The 18,382-nt window shown below is 35.2% G+C and overlaps 1 protein-coding gene across 1 annotated transcript in view; it reads right to left on the reverse strand.

The window, feature by feature from the left end:
• CNTNAP2 (contactin associated protein 2) overlaps positions 1-14,205 on the reverse strand; it is a 2,272,324-nt gene extending 2,258,119 nt beyond the window's left edge. Inside the window, exon 1 of the mRNA XM_032245220.1 lies at positions 14,005-14,205. Within this exon, the coding sequence (XP_032101111.1) occupies positions 14,005-14,101 (97 nt within the window). The 5' untranslated portion in view covers positions 14,102-14,205. The remainder of the gene's footprint in view (positions 1-14,004) is intronic.
• Positions 14,206-18,382: the final 4,177 nt, after the last annotated feature.

Below are 18,382 nucleotides of genomic sequence, written 5' to 3' on the forward strand. Positions count from 1 at the left end.
TAGAAACATACCATTTTTCAAGGTCCTTTTAAGACTGGCTATACTTTAAAATACAATTTTAAAAACCTTAAACTTCCTCACAATTATCCCTCCCCAGACCTAATCCTTGTGGTACATTCTATGTACAGCAAAGTATACGTTTTTCATGCTAGATCGCCCAGCAGTCCCAATCCTTCTTAGCACCAGGAACTAGTTTTGTGGAAGACAATTTTTCCACCTATGGAGGTTGGGAATTAGGTGGGGATGAGGGGATGGTTTCTGGATGACTCAAGTGCATTACATTTATTGCACACTTTATTTCTATTATTATTACATTGTAGTATATAATAAAATAATTATACAACTCATTATAGTGTATATATTTATACACTAATAATTATACAACTCATCATAGTGTAGAATAAGTGGGAGCCCTGAGTTTGTTTTTCTGCAACCAGACAAGCCCATCTAGGGTGATGGGACAGAGTGACAGCTCATCAGGCATTAGATTCTCATAAGGAACACTCACCTAGCATGAGCAGCACAATAGAGTGTATGCTCTATGAGAATTTAACCCTGCCACTGATCTGACAGGAGGTGGAGCTCAGATGGTAACGTTAGCGATGGGGAGCAGCTGTAAATACAGATGAAGCTTCACTGCCCAAGCCACTGCTCACCTCTTGCTGTCCGGCCCAGTTCCTAAAAGGAACCCCCTGGGTTCCTGGGTCCCCCTTGTGGATCCCTGAGATACACACTTTGGCAGACAGTCAAGCACATCAGGGAACATACAGCATAGCTTTCTTAATGTTTATGTTTAATAAAACTGGTAAAACGTATATTATTCTGTCCTTTTAAAGATAATAAATGCTTACTGGCTATATTTCTTTTCTTTTTTTTTTTTTTTTCGTTGTTGTTGTTGTTGGTGTTTGAGACGAAGTTTAGCATTGTCACCCAGGCTGGAGTGCAGTTGCACAATCTTGGCTCACTACAACCTCTGTCTCCCAGGTTCAAGTGACTCTCCTGCCTCGGCCTCCCAACTAGCTGGGACTACAGGCAAACGCCATCATGCCCAGCCAATTTTTTGCATTTTTAGTAAAGACTAAGTTTCACATGTTGGCCAGGCTGGTGTCCATCTCCTGACCTTATGATCCACCTGCCTTGGCCTCCCAAAGTGCTGGGATTACAGACCTGAGCCACCATGCCCGGCTGAACTGCCTGTATCTCTAACTAGTGAAAATATCTTTCCTATTTGCTGATAGACAGCTAAGTGGGATCATTTACTCTTTCAAAATTTTCTTTTCAATACACGTTTAACAGAAGACTAATTCCAAACCCACTAAATATCTTCTTATCAAAATGACTTCCAAACTTGGCCAATGTTAGAATTATGAAGCCGTCCCCTTTTTCTTGCAACAGTCTTTTCCTGCTGTTTGCATGGCTTTTCCTTTAGGTTGTAGCTAAAATGTTGTAATAGAAAGGGTTTACTTAATCACTTAATCATTCACTGGACTAGCTGGAATGATCTAATAATTTTAATTTCTATTTTGTCATGCCTATTCGATAAAATAAAACTTTAAGGTAAATTATTAAGATAAAATATTATAAAATGGACACAAAATAATTTTGAAATTAAGAAAGTACAAGTAGGGTATGTGACTTCATAGAAGCAGAGAATTAAACGGCAATTTTAAAACTAAAATATTGAAAACTAAATGCGTATGTGGAAGCTGATAAACGGATAATAAACTAATTGGAAAATACTTTTAGTTCCATGCCTGGTGATTAACCTTTCCAAAACATGCTAATGCTCAATGCATGTTTCTAAGTAGTCACTCTTCACCCATTTCCTAGGCAGTGGTTGACACACTACAACTCCAGGAAAGTAATCCTTGAGTAGCTGGCATGGCTCGCCTTTAGCTCCACCAGTTGAGGCTGTCATTTGAAAATCCATATGTGGAAACAAACACAGTATGAGAGAGCCTCTAAACACTGTAATTATACACATATAAATGAACAAATAGCAGATCTAAAAGCCTTTTTGATAAAAGGCCCTATTGATGCCAATTTGATAAAAGAAACAATGTCATTTTTACTTGCAATATTCTGAAATCTCTCTTTGAAAGTAGATACATGACCCTAATTTTACCAACAACACATTTTAAATTCCAAAAATTGATATGTGGGGTGATTATACAGTCTTTGTAAAACTAAAATGCCTCACATTATTACATATATAATTACACATTTTCTCATAATATGCAGACTATTCAAATTGCAGTAGTGTTTTTCTAATATACTTTGGGCAAAAGTAGATAATAAATTAACATTTTAAAATGTTTTATTTCACATTGAGCAAATAAATATACACTATCCTTTAAAATAACTGTAATTGTCCTATTACTTTTAAACAACAGTCCTCTGAAATACTTCTTTGTTTCATTTTTGGTTTTGACTTATGCAGACATGTCTGTTTTACAGCAGTTTTTTTTTTTTTTTCTGTAATACCAGGATTACTTACAGATACACTTTGTTGCAACTAATACTATATTACAATCATAATACTTCCTGGTACAATGTTTTCAGCTATAAAAACACAACAAAGAAATGTATATTTGTTACTATAACCTAGCTATATGCACTTTAAGGAACAATCTGTATACAGAACTAACCCAGTTCAATTCAATTTCCAATTGTATTTATTTAACACTGGTTGTGTACCTAGAAACGTTTGGGTAATCCAGAGGACATAAGTAAATATAAATCATGGTGTTTTATCTTAAGGAATGTGTTTGTCTTCAAGATTATTTGTTAGCTATCTATAAAAGCAGTAGAAACTAAGTACTAAATTATATTTAATTAGATTCTATGCTATCTGTCTTCAAGTATTTTATGGAAGTAGAATATTGGGTAAATATTAAGTTTTTATTACCTCAGAAGCCCAACTGGAACTACTGGCTGGAATTTCTAAGAATGTAAATCTTGCATCAATGTAAGGGAAGAATTTGACAAAGGTAGGAACTGTCTAAAAATGGAAACTGTGAGCTTTAAAATCTTTGAACATCCTTATGCTTTGAATATTCAAGCAGAGAGTTGACTAATTTTACGTATTGATAATGCAACCAGTACAGCGCCTAGTATGATGGAAGATGTTTACTAAAGTCTATTTCCTTTAATACAACCATTCCCTAATATCTATCAACCTAAGGGAAAAAGCGGAGGCTATGCTTATGCAAATTATGGACTAATAGAAAACAGAGTAACCTGTTTTTAGTAGGCATCACTGCAGAGATCATTGTGAAGAATATAAAATTTGAAACAGGCTTAGCTAGGCTGGAAGACTTTAAATGGTTGAGAAGTGTGTACTAAGTTGCAAATGTAAGAATGAAGAGATTTTAAAATATAAACAAATAGAACAGAAGTACCTATATTTATAAAATTATATTTTTTCATATTAAAAATGGAAATTAAGTTCACTGACATTTCATAACAACTGCAACAATATCAACTCATCTGCTGGATTATTACACATTAAATATATATAATTATCAAGTTTTTCAGAAGCTAGGTCTATCACTTACAAGTTTTCTTGACATCTTAAGTACTCTAAAGCACTTGTTAGATTCAACGTTTATTTTGTTGACACATGTCTTTAATTTGCATGAAGATAATAAATAATTCTTAAGATAATATCTTCTGGAAAGGACAGTCAGGCTTGGGTTTAAAGGCATGAGGCCAGCCATGTGGCTTAAGGAAAGTACAGAAAATGTTTTCAAATAAAATCCTGTAGAAAAAAGTTGCAGAAGTTGTAAGCTTTCATAGCATGGTTTCAAATTTCCCTTATGACAGACACACATTTATTTATAAAATGAGGAAAATATTTGTGTTTTAATCTTTAAGAATATATTTCTTGCCTTCCTTCTGCTGTCAACACTTTGGGGTAATCTCTCATTCTAATATCATTAGAGATAATTGAAGGTGGCTTTCATTATTTGGCATTACTCTGTTCCCTATAAGTCCAGAAATCAAAGAATTTGCCTACTGTATCTTAGTATTTCATCTGTGATTAGACCAAATTGCCACAGGGAGGTGGTGCTATGTCAACCTGCTCCAAGATTCTGAGGTTTGGACCAAAAACGAGTTTCCTCTAAATCAGCATAGATAAAACCGGAAATGCTGAAGGAGGGAACACAATGTAAGAAGGCATAAGAGAAATATAATTCAACACAGCAGGTTGCATTAGAGAAACTGCAAAGATCTCAGTCTCGTTGGTTAGATTACAGGGTGCAAATGTTGGGTTAGGAGGAGACTAAATTTAAGGGATAGGGAAGAACTAGAGAAATGCAGTACTATAACAAGATTTGTGTTTTGAGCAAGTATTTCTGGCGCATATATAGATGATAAGCCAGAGGGGGAAAGATTAGAATCAGGGAGACATGCCGGGAGGCTACTAAATTAATGCTGGAGAGAAATGCTGAAAATCTTAACTTTAGAAGCTGTGATACGAATGGAGAGCAGGGATGGGTACAAGAAATATTTAAGCATTAGGACTGGCAAATATTTTAAAGACATATTTTCCCACTGCCCTGAAAGCAAAGAAAAAGACAAAAAAAGTTATTTTCTCAACAGCACTATCAAAAATAGCTTTATAGGTTAAAAATTATATGAAATAAATACTCAAAAGTATGCTTATAGATTAAGCAATTATCACCTTTTAACATTAGTAATAGCAATCATATTTACAGATTTAGATATCGACTGCAACATTTCCTGAGAACTGATATGAAAACAGCTTTTATTTATACCTGACAAATCATTTTAAGAAATATTTTTACATAGCTTTAAATAAATGTTTTTACAACATGACTATTACATGTATTCCAATAGTACTCAAATGATAGAACTACGTTGTAAAAGTGCCTTATTCTGAAGAGGAATAACATAAATGGCATATTATATATTATGATTTAATGTGCTACCATCGAAAGAGCTGTATGCCTCTCTTTATTTCAAATATACTTCTTTATTGTGTATCAATGTAAATTTTAAGTCTCCAGAACATATAGCAATGTGATCAAGGAATAAATAAACAACAAGGTAGAAACATTAGGCCAATATGTTTTTTTTTTCCTTATATACAAGCAATCACACCTTACAATGTTGCCTAGATGCAAGCTGAAACTCAGTAGTTAGAGAACTTGAACACAGAGACACCACTTCACTCTCAGGCCGATGTGCCATGGTGAAGAGCAGAGGATCTTGGAACAGGCCAAGCTGGTGGCCCAGGTGAATTGCTTCTCCATGTGTCTCTGATATTTTCATTTGCAAACAGAAGCACTGTTGTAAGAAATAAATGACCTAGTATACATAAAGAGTAGTGCTTGACTTGAAAGGCTGGGAAGAAAGAATTAATAAAAAGTCAACACAATAAATACTGGCTATTTACACAATACAAGCAGAACATTTTATAAGTATAATATGTACTGCTGCCTGGAGTTCTAGAAAAGGGCATTCATTGATTGATGCTGAAAATGTAAATTGTTGCAAAATTTGTGGAACTCAATCAGGCCATGTTTATTAACCCAAAACTATATATCCTCTTTGATCAATCATCCCTGTCTTTGGAATCAGTTCTACAAAAATAAATGCCTCAGTAACTAGAATATTTGAATAAGGTTGTTTTTGTTTGTATTCTTAATGGTAGAAGCAATGTAAATAACCAATCACAGGACATTTTTAACTCTAACAGAGTACTATTATTGTCAACTGACATAATAAAATAGTTATTCTTAATTTCCATGCTGTGACATACAAAAAACACAATTAACTATGCTAGCATCGGCTTTTAACTAATCATAACTTAGTAACTTAAATATTTATGTTAAGGCATTTAAATAAAACTCACATATGCTACAGAAGTGCGTGAGGCATGATAACATTTCATTTTTGGAAATTTCATTACTGCCATTAATAATATCTTCTAATATAAGTAAAGCATACGTTTTAACATAATCTGTAGGTATGAGGACATTAACCAAGTGATTTAAATGAGAAGTGTGTTTTATTAGTTGAAAAGCTGCTGGTGGTAACACTATATATAACTTGAGTTAAAAAAAAATAAAGTTTTCTTTTAAATACTAAATCTGATGAGATTATATGTGGTTGTCTGACAAATTGTGTGGAGAAAGATTCAATGGCCATATTCAGATCCACTGAGAAAAAATATCATGATGAATTAGTTACATTAGTGTGGATGGTGGCATCGAACCCATTGTTTTATTGTTGCTATGAATACATAGAAAAAAATCATCTGAATCTTGTGTTCTTCAGTTGATTGGCATTATAAGCATTAAGCTAGTATATTCATTTAATAACCTAAAAACCTGATATTCATATTTTATTTTCCAGATATATTTTTATTTGAACCAAATATGTTTCAAATAAACTACATTTAAAAATTACATTTCAAGTTAGAATTTATTAGCAATTAAGTAATTTGGTGCATCATAGGCTGTTAACATGTAATTAATAAATTTTTAAAATAAGACCAATGAAATATGCTATAAATTCACCTTGTAACATAATTAGGTTGAAATTTATTCATGTAGTTCTGTTTATGAATTTTTGCCCAACGTTTGAAAAGGACATATATATATATATATATATATATATATATATATCCTTTCTACATATATATATATGTAGAAAGCCTATACTCATAATGCTACTTAATAATTTGGTTTCTATTAAGAGGTGACTGCTTAGAAAAATGAGTTAACAGTGATGAAATTTAATCTATATGTTGTTATGTGTTTTCTGTTAGTTCAAAACAACTACTTGAGCCTATGATATACAAGTGACAATAAACATAAACACCTGTAGTTTCTCTCTTTTTTTTTTTTTTTTTTACTTTAAGTTCTGGGATACATGTGCAGAATGTGCAGGTTTGTTACATAGATAAACATGTGCCATGGTGGTTTGCTGCACTTATCTAGCTTTTAAGTCTATGTATATTAGGTATTTGTCCTAATACTCTCCCTTCCCTTTCTTCCCACTTCTGCACAGGCCCCGGAGTGTGATGCTCCTCTCTCTGTGTCCATGTGTTCTCATTGTTCAACTCCCACATATGAGTGAGAACATGCAGTGTTTGGTTTTCTGTTCCTCTGTTAGTTTGCTGAGAATGATGCTTTCCAGCTTCATCCGTGTCCCTGCAAAAGACATGAGCTCCTTTTTTATGGCTGCATAGTATTCCATGGCATATATGTGCCACATTTTCTTTATCCAGTCTATCACTGATGGGCATTTGGGTTGGTTTCAAGCCTTTGCTATTAAAAATAGAAACACTTTTAATTTTAAGAAAATTTTCTTAGAGGTATTATTTTATTTGGCATATCATGGTATTTCACCACTTAATAGACTGTTTTTTAAAAATACATAGTGTGCTTATTATTTTCTCCATGCATTCCTTTCAAATAATACTATAATTGAATAGCATAGATGAAATTATAACAGTAAATAAAAATTAGGAGTCCACGCAAGATTTTTATTTTAACATAGTATTTCAATATAACATCTAATGCATAGAGGTGAGCAAGTCCTTGCTGAATTTAATTAAACTTTATATAACTTAACTCCATCTTAGATATACCACATGACACAGCTTTAGTGACTCTGACAGTGTGTTTGCAGGTCACACCTCTACTGCCTGCCATTTCCTATGGTTCACATTCCCAGATCACCAACCCAGTGCAGACAAAGAAGGGTACTAGAAGAGGTAAGGAAAAAGTTATATATGTTTGGGGAATTTTTCCCTGGTAAAAGTATTCTCAGGATCTAATTTCACCTCTTTCCTAAACATAAAAACATTAAAGCATATATCACTATTTATGTTTATGAGGGTATCTCAAGCAAATCTAAATCATAAGGAAAACATAGAATATAGCCCCCAGGAGCTCTTCTGTATTTTTTCAACATTTTTACAGTATACCAAAAATATGTTATCTTCAGCAAGCAAGTTCAGAGCCAACAACCACATCTTTATAACTAGATTTCCTACTATCAAGAGAGGCTTTAAAATCTGCAGCATCATAAAAAATCAGTTACTTCAAGCTGTTCTTATGAATAGTCTACCTCCAAAGTGAACTAAAGAAGAGTTTAACAAGATATTTTTCAAAACTTTAAATTGAGGAAAGAATCAACTTTGTTTTCTAAGTGCAAATGCTTTTTTTGAAAGAATAATTGTCAACACATTTAACCTCCGTGATTTTACAGAAGGAACATGAAATAACAACCAACTAAAGGCATGTGTAATTTATCAAATATCTACATGCACAAGATAGAATTGTTTGTGTACTGGCTAAATTTTGTAAACAGGCTGTATTTTAATGTCAATGTTATTTACCACAGATGAAGAAATGGCATTTAAGCATCCCTCTAAAATTATACCGCTAATAGCACTAGGTAGGAATATGAATGAATGAATAAATGAATGGGAGGGTTTGGAAGTCCTAACCAGAATAATGCCAAATCTTTAACTAAATATCAAAGAGAAAAAACAAGTCTTATTCTTTACTGGTTTCTAAACAGTGCAGAAATTATTTCACGTTCATTTAGTTTAATATCAACCTTTTTGTTGGCAATATCAATATTTTTGTAGTTTTAGTGAATACAGTAAATGTCAGTCCTTTCTCTGCCTGAGTTCTAGGTTAGAAAATAACTCACAGAGAGCAAATAACATTCTTTATATAAGTATTGCTGATCCAAAAGAATGAGGCTTAAATGTGTGATAACAGTGGGATTCATTAACCTTATTTCTCAAATTAAAATCACAAGCCATAGGAAAAACTGAACATTGTAAGGTTCTTCATGCTATCACTATTAGTGCTGAGGCAAAGCCTACTCATGTATCATTCAGCAGAATCTATTCTTTGTGCAGGCAGCGTGGGAAAAAAAAGGAGGGGCTGAGCTAAGCATATCTAGGTCCTTTTACCATAGTCAACAAACAGATAAGTAATTCTACTCAACGTGGGAAAGAAAGAATGAACTGTAGACATAGACTCTAAGAGTGTCATAGGTGGACTTTTCTACCCATCAAAGGAACTGTTAGTATGGAGAAAGAGGTAGCACCTCCACATTCCAACATCCTTATCTGGTCAAAACTAAAGCTCACAGGTTCTATAGGGCCCAGGAGATGGGAAAATCCAGTGTTTTAATGAATCACTCTGTTACAAGTATTCTTTTCAAGGCTTTCATTTGAAAATTAACATCTGTATACAGACGATTGTATGATTATTCTTACTTATTAAAATGGCAAAAATAAGCATATAATTTATATCAGCAGCCCAATATTGAATGGTTGTAGAAATATACCTTATATATCTGCTAACTACTTATCTTAAAATATGTATCTCTCTCGAAACTGATAACAACCAATTTCAGATACTGGTAGAGATATAAATATAAAATTTATTTTATTTCACACACACTGATTTTGAGGCTTAAAATTACTGTATGCCCTGTTTTATAACTTTGCAAGTAGCAAAAAATGATAAAGTAAAGCACTTCTCATATCATGACTAGATATGGGAAAATCTTTAAAGTACATATTTTATTTCTTCATCCCACTGACATCAATCACTACACAAACAACTTGCACAAGTTGTATCTCCATATGTTTAATATTTTAAAGAAAACACATTTGAATTAAGAATTTCTGAGCCTAGATTCTCTCCTAATTCTGTATACCATTTACAACAAATACAAAAATCTACTTGTTAAAAAGAGAAGACAAGTGTAGACATGTCACATTTCTTTTCTTTCAATCATAAAGAAGAATCACAAGACAAGAAGCTTTATGTAAACTTTAATAGATTTCATTAAGTTTTTGTCTAGAAGAATTTACTAATTGGGAAAAATGAAGCAAATTTCAGAGAATTTATAGAACTTGAAAGATTTTGCCACTTAAAATAGAAAAAAAATACATACGGTCATGCATTGCCTAACAATAAGGCTATGTTTTGAGAAATGTACCCCCAGGCAATTTTGTCCTTGTGCTGACATTAGATAGTACCCACTCACAAACCTAGATGGTATAGCCTTCACACATAGTACAGACCGTATGTTATGCTCTGTTGCTTCTGGGCAACAAACCTGTACAGAATGTTATTATACTGAATACTGTAGGCAATTATAACACAATGCGTATTTGTGTATCTAATCATATCTAAACACAGAAAAGATACAGTAAAAATATAATATACAAAATGAAAGAGGGCACATCTATATATGACAGCTCCATTAAAATTTTATGGAACCACCATCAAACATGTGGTCCACCATGGACTGAAATGTCATTATGGGGCACATAACTGTATTAGAAATGTAAGATTTAAAGTATGATGTTCACCAAACAACTTTGATATAATCTAAAATGATATGTTGTAGGTTTATAACCACATAAAGGTTAATAAGACCTAAATTAAATTTGTGGATTAATTTTTTTAACCCAATTTTGCCATACATTGATGGTAAAGAGTAAAATTTGAAAAATGATTCTTATTTCATGAATATACATGCCTATAATGAAATAAAGTTTATGTATTTCTTTCCAATGGGTTAATAATAATATTATTAATTTGCATTAAGTAAACAATGTACTATACTTATCGACCAATGAATTTTGCTTGCCTAAAACTCCTTTCAATTTTAAATTGTTTTTATTAAGGCAAATTCATTTCACTGTCTCTATAAACTAATAATATTTGCTTTTATATCAATTTACATATTTTACATTTATAATATACCATTTTCTGGGAAATATATGAATTGAGGAAGAGAAAATAGACTAATATAGTATTGCTTAATACTGTTGCACTAGATACTTAAAATAATTGCACTGAAAGAGACCTCTCTATAAATTTGTAAATAACTTAAATTCCTTGAATGATGTGTTAGAAAATATATAAACGTACCAATTTTTACATATAATATTTAGTATATACTATATTAAATATGTATCTATATACTTTATAACATGAATTCAAATGTTTTTATAAAATATATATATGCATATATATATTTATACACACATGTATTAATGTGTGTGTATATATACATGTATAAAATATTTGTTAGAGAATATTTGAATCCACTCAAAACACATTTGCCAAATGTGATAGTCAATGAAATTATAGGCCAATAGTTCTATAAATGATATAAATTGACCTTTATGGGAAATGATTTATTTAATTAAAACTTCAGTTAACTTTAAAAAGTGAATTTATTAAATGCTAGCTCAAACTCCTCATCATTTAGAACAGCACTGTCAGGGTCTTTCTAATATATTGAAATAAATGCAGCTCCCTAAGAGTAAAAGGTTCTCTTTAAACTTCCCATGTGTGTGTCTCGTGTGTCTACATTTACAGGAAGGGAAGATACACAATTCATTCCATCAGCTCACCAGTAGTTCATTTTCACTACGTACAAAGAAACTAGATTATATTTTTACATAACCATAGAGATGAGCTCTGTTTTAAAGTTTATCCTAGTCTTCTTATACAAAACATAGAATTAACAGTTTTTATATGTGTGTTGACAGAGAAAAAGAAATAAGCCAAAAGCAAACACATATTTGAAATGGAGTTGTGAAATAAAGTATTAGCAATATCTTCTATAATGTCCCTCATATTAAAAAAGTTATTTAGGAACAGAAGGTTTTAGCATACTCATCACATTTTAAAAATATGTATCAAAGAAAAATGATAGTTTTAGATTTTCATGCTACTTTTTGTCTTGTGATGACCTCTCCTGGTTGAGTTGCTCATTATCTTCGATTCATGTAGTTCCATCTTTTTCTCCTTTGAATGTTTTTAGTATTAAGAATATAACTATCATACTCTCCTTCAGAGCTATATATAATGTAAATAAAAATGTTCATTAATGCAAATTACAATTGATATTTAAAGTACTAAATCCATGAAGCTCATTCTAATCAATAAAGTTCTGTATCATTTTTATTATTTAATTCATTTCCAGGATATAGGGCAACTTTGCATTTTGGTCACACAGTTTAAATTCAAATGAAATAAAAAGCCACCTTAATTAAACCATTATACATTTTTCAAACAATAGAGAATAAAAGCCAAATTAATAAATATATCTTAATAAACATAACTATTAACCATCTTTAAAGTAATTGTTTCTATGTTCTCTGTCTTCAAATTCTAACTAAATAGTTAAAATCTCAGATAATATTTCTGAAATAACAACTTTTTCTATCTTAAAATGTATTAACCCAATGGCTGCCAGTGTTCCTTTTGTTACACATGGCAAACATTTCAGACTGATCCATCATAATTAAAGTATATAGAATGATGAAATACAGAGCCCAAGAAAAATCCTGGATAGGAGGACCTTCAACCAGTGAATATAAGAAATTTAACATATACGGAGTTTATTTTCCAAGAGAAGTGGCAGCAAATCCTACATAACCAGACCTTGAAAAGGAAACAGAAATTTCATCAAACTAATTTCCCAATGATAGAGTTACATATTTGTGTAAATAACAGCAGCAAGCATTATATCTCCACAATTTCTGTTTAAATTTATAAAATTGACATAAATATATACACTAACTTTTTGTGGTTTGACTCTTTTTATAAAAAATGCTATATAAATGTTTTCAAGTTCATTACAAACTTAGATTGTCACTTATTTTGTCTCCTTATCCTTAAACATTGTGAGAAAAGAAAGGCTAATACTGTACTTAGGAAGATACATGAAAACAATACTTGTTCATCATATGATACCATTATATTATAGATTCCTTATCACAACTTATAAAGTCCTTTTTCAATGCTATTCCTATTGATATATACCACTAGGATAATAGCATTATTAACATGTAAACAAAAATGCATTAATACATCCCCAAATCTTATAAAAAAAAAAAAAAAGAGAAGACTACTTCACATGTGAGGAATTTTGGAAAATATTAAACTTTTCCTTTCCAAAAATGGACAAAAAAACCCAAAAAACAAAACACACTTATTTTTACACTCTGATAATTCTTTACACTCCATGATAATTCTTTATCAACTTACTTATTCTCACAAACAAATAGGCGCTTATGAATAGTATCCTAAGATTCCTATAGGCAGTCTTTCTAGTGTTTAACTCTTTCCGAACCAAAGGAACAATCACGCATTTCCTCTCTACATGCACGGTATGCACTCCTAAAGGAATGCAGAAAATGGGCCAGAATCTTCCATTTCTTTCTAAACCTCATGAAATCATGGGCAATCTTACACACACGCATGCACACACACGATTAAAATGCAGAGATATACTTATTGAATAGAATTATTTTCCTGCACACTATATTAAGAATCTCCTCATTACTACATTAACGACGCTTTGCACTGACTGTCCCAAGTCCTGTACTGCATCAGTCATATCCATGATATCAAAGTATCAAGGAATTAAAGCAATTTCAGTTACAAGATTACATTCACTGCCTTCCATTTTAACAAGCAAGTGCTAAAGGGGCATTAACTTTTTAAGGGGCTGGAGCGGTTAAAGAGACTCTATGGGTGCCCAAAGTGTTTATGCTCCTCTTGTTAACCTCAACTCCGTGATCATTAAGCTATATCCATAAATAAAAATAAGAAACTTGGTTTTGCCATGGTTTTCACTCTTCATTCACTGACCTACCTAAGCAAAATGCAATTAATTCTCTGCACAAACAACTCCTAAGAAACTGCCATCTACACCAATCTCTCTAACCAAGCTGTTGCCAAGACCAGGAACAACTTTCCAGAAACAACACCCGCGTCACAACCCGTCTCTTCCAAATCAGAAACGCTGGGTTTTGAGTTTGTCCACTGCAGTGGCTGCAAGTGTGTGACAGCGGAGACACACACACATCAGGGTGCGCACATTGCCAAGGCACTTCGGAGCTGATACCCTGGTGCCAAACATCAGTGCCGCACTGAAACTGCTCCAGCGCAGAGCGAGGACAGGGCTACTTACGGGACGTGGAGGGAGCCGTCCAGGCTCTGCAGAGGCAGCTGCTGACAATCCACAGCAGGAGCGCTGCCCCGCAGCCGGCGCGCGGAGCCGCGAGCATCCTTCGCCTCCCGGCCGGCGGCGCTCCTCGAGCTCGCTGCGGAGATGCAGTCCCTCTCTCCGTAGGGTTCTGGAAGGGAGATGGGCTGTCCTCAAATACGCGAGGAAGCCAAGCCCCTCCCGCTTCCTCCTCTTCCCTCACCCCCCCTCCAGGCTCCAGTTCTGGGCTTGGAGCGGCAGGGGAGTCTCAGCCTTCGTTCTCCCTCCGTGCGGGTCTTGCCTCTTGCTCTGTGTGCCAGTGCAATGCCGGGGGAGGAAATTCAAACCAGGAAGGCAAAGGAGGGGGGAGACAGGAGGGGACGGACACCCACCCCGCCCTCTCCTTCTCGGAAAAAAAAAAAAAATCAGCAAAGGACGGGGGAGGGGGCAATCAGAAGAGCGGAGGCTGCAGAAGAGGAAGGCAGAGCGGCGGGGACGCGGGTGCTGCTGTTGCCACTGCAAGCGCTCCCTCCGCCGCCGGGCAGCGTGACTCGGGGGCTTTCCAGTCGCCCGTCAGCTCACATGGAGAGCTTGTGTATGTGGGGAGCGCGCCGCGCACCCGGGGCGCACGCACGGCCTCAGCGCTGCGCGGCGCGGGGAAGCGTCTCCCGGGCGGCGGAGCGCGAGCAGCGGCAGCGGCCGCGGGGAGCAGGAGACGCCGCCGCCTCCAGCGCCTGCGAGCCCGGGCGGCGAGCGAGGCGGAGGGAAGCCCTCCCTTCTCACCCCTTCTGGTTCCCCTCCTCTGCTCCTCCTCCGCCTCCGCCTCCGCCTCCTCTTCCTCCTCCTCCTCCTTACCGTACCCCTCTGGCTGTCAAAACCCTCTTGCCCTGCCCTGGCCTCGTTTGAAAGCAAAAGGGAGACTGAGCCGACCGGCCAGGGTCCATTAGCCGGGGCGGGGGCGGAGGAAGGAGGCGCGCGCCTCTCCCTGGGCGGGAGGTGGTGCTGTCCGCGGTGCTGAAGTTGGGGATTTGCCGTGTAATCCTAGAACCCTGCTCCAAACCTGGCTGCCCCCCACCCGGCTGCGGGGAGGAGAACACCCTCGCTCGGATGCCTTCTCTTTTCCTTCTCTCCTCCCCTTCAGATAGAGATGGTACAGGCTCCCGGAGCTCCGGTCCCCCGGGAACCACAATCAGGCGTCCGACGGGCAGGTCTTCCGAGTGGTCCTAACACCAAGTGACGGTGCTAAACATCCCGACTGACTGGAGCAGCGAGGGAGGACTGCAGATGCTGTTAGTGCACACGTTTTCGATATGTAATTAATTCATACTCATACATATGCACACGTACGCCAAACACACGCTGCTGCCAGGAGAAACTACACTCAGGCAAACACGCACATAAACACAAACACAAAACCTAAATACATAAGCAGGCATCAAGGTAACTACTTCAAGGTACCTGAGGCATTGCAAGCACTAAGAATTAAGAATGTTTAGAGAAACCTAGGTTTTCTTTTCACATTTAGATAATTTTAATAATTATCAAGCCCTTCTTCCCAGCTCACAGCTCTTCAAACCCCCATATGGTTTTCTTCTATCTAGTCTACTTAAAGTATTTGAATTCTTGTGTCTCTGCAGACCCAAGCCTTCCACTGACTTTAATGACACACTTAAAAATGATTGGTCATCTAAATAGCTAATGATGTTTGTGGAGGACTAAGTAGGAGTAACCATGTCTTTCAGTGTTATGCAATGAATGAGCATTTGCCTTTAAAGAGAAATAGAAAATTTATGGAGACTTGCCTACTCCTGGAATAGACTGAGTTTTCAACGTTATTGTTTGGTCTTGGAAAGGTCTACTGTAAATTTTACTGTGTATTCACTGCATAATTAATATGGTGTTGCTGGGCCTGATTCAGCATTTTTTATTTGATTTTGTTTCTTACTGATTTAAAAGGATGCTTTGTCCTAGTAAGAACTGCAGATTGGGTACAATATGGAAAATGAAGAAACACACAGATGACTAACAGGAGAGAAACTGCCTTCTCATTCTGTAAAATACTCCTCCTGTAAAATAATACAGCAAATGCATTCTTATGGATTATAAAATGCCCCTTTACTATTTGAATTATCACAGACTGTCAAAAGTCAATGACCACTTGCCAAAACACTTCGGTAAAGAACTGCCATCAGCCATTTCTAAGAGCTCAAAGAAACAAGTCATAGAGTAAAATACTGTCAGAAAGCATAACTTTTCAGAAGTCTATTATTTAACTATGCATCTCCATTTTAACTATTACACTAAACTCCACTAACATAGTGTTAAAGTATTTTCAATAGAAGAAAAAAGGAAAAGATTGAACGTATTACCATTTCAGTAACTCAATGAATTCTATTCTATGGGTATCTCAAGTAGATCTGAAACAATTCTGTTTCCCAGAGTACTGAACTAAAAGACATGCAATAGACATCTATTTAATTATTTTGTAAAAGAAAATGATATACCCAAGGGTATATTCATCTCCAAAAAGCATTCGGATGAGATTGCAGTTATTTATCCTAATGAGAAACAACAAAACTCAGTTTAATGACACATGTAAATACCTGCACCACCTCTGTGCCATATAAGATGGTCTTATTTCATGCCAGTATGAGCTAACAGCCTGCTTTCATCTGTTTTCAATGTACTTTGTCAAGTTTGAAAGTTATGTCATATTATTTGTAATATAACTACATTTGCCTTCAGTTTGTGTTAATTATATATGGACATCTGGAACCCAAATACTTAAAAGTCATAAGACTTTAACTGTTCCCAGATCAGAGATTCCCTAGAGTATAATGCTATGTTCTTCCTATCCAACTCCATTAGAGTTTATATTTTCACCATTATTACAATTAGAAATTAGAATTAAACTTCTTCTTCCTTCAGTTATCACTGTGACTTTTACTGAGAAGGTAGGAATTAGTAAGCTTGTCTGATCTGGTCAAACTACATGGTCCAGTAAAACTGATAATCCAATCAAAGAACTTATAACAGTCCAACCAGATGTTTATTAGATATGCTAAGCATGGAAATTCTTGTTTGTCAGAGTGAATTTGTTATTGATATTTATATACATTGGTGTTTGCAAATAATTGAAGACAGCTTATAATGATTTGAACATATGTCCCTTTAGTTGGAAGTAAGGTCAATTAAAGCTTGAAAGTAGTAAACCTAAGTGGACCAAAGGTAGACACACACCCACTCACCCACCCTCTTACCTCTCACCTCACCGCAACACACAAGCATGACCAGAAAACACAGTAGGCAAGTTGCATTATTTTGGAAGTGGAGCAATGGAAAATAAAAAAGGATGGACATTTTCTCTTTCCAACTGCTGACATCCTCTTTACTTCAACAGAAATTTAAAAATGTTAACTTGATCCCATAATTGGTAATCAGTAGTGGCTTCAATAGCAGTATATACATTCTTCATTTGCATCCCCAATATTAGTTGAATATCTACTATCATTGGGTTTGGCATTATGCTACATAGAGATTAGCCTATGACCCAGGCAGATATTACATTGGTGATGAGTGGTTGAATAATGGGACTAAAATAAGTTCATATCATCTTTATACTAACATTGATTCAAGTAAATATTGACTGGCTATTTTTCCGATATCTTTATACATTCTTAAAATGAATATCCTCAACAAATATAAAAAATATTGTTATCACAATCATCATTATTATTGCAGAGTTCGGTAAATAATCTGCCACAAGGTAAATTATCTCAAAAGTCTGCCCAAATTTTGGAACTGAAGAGAAAAAAGGAGTCAAAATATTTCTATCTTAACCATTTTGAAGTGATTCCATGAAGCCCTGGAAAAATTCAGGAATTTTCAATAGATTAAAAAAAATTGGTATATATCCAGGTGAGTGCCTAGGAGTATAATTTCCTTCTGGAAAGAGAGCTGTCCAACTAGGCCCAGAAATCAGTGAATGCCTGCTGAAAAATGTGTCAAATTAGAGTAGAAACATTTGCCAGTCTGATTGTACCCTCTAAGAAGAGTTTAGCACCTGCTTCTCTGAAACTATACAAGCTGCCTAAAATGTATTTTTTAGTGAGCAAGAACAGGATGACGTAGAGTTCCATAGTAAAACCTGTGATGAGCAGAAAATCTACCTGGATTTTGGGATTTTGGCCCTGCTAATTGTCCCTGGGCACAGGGAGACACTTCATATCATAATCAGATAATAATTAAATGCCAGACTGAGGAAGATGCATAAACTTAAAGGGACTTCCAAAATTTCACTTTATTTTTGAGGTCTCAGGGAAGTGCATGACACCTAGTGTTCTTTTTTTTTTTTTTTTTTTTT

The sequence above is a fragment of the Sapajus apella genome, unplaced genomic scaffold (genome assembly GCF_009761245.1).
Source record: "Sapajus apella isolate SASKATOON/1434 unplaced genomic scaffold, GSC_monkey_1.0 scaffold56, whole genome shotgun sequence".
Classification (NCBI taxonomy): Eukaryota; Metazoa; Chordata; class Mammalia; order Primates; family Cebidae; genus Sapajus; species Sapajus apella.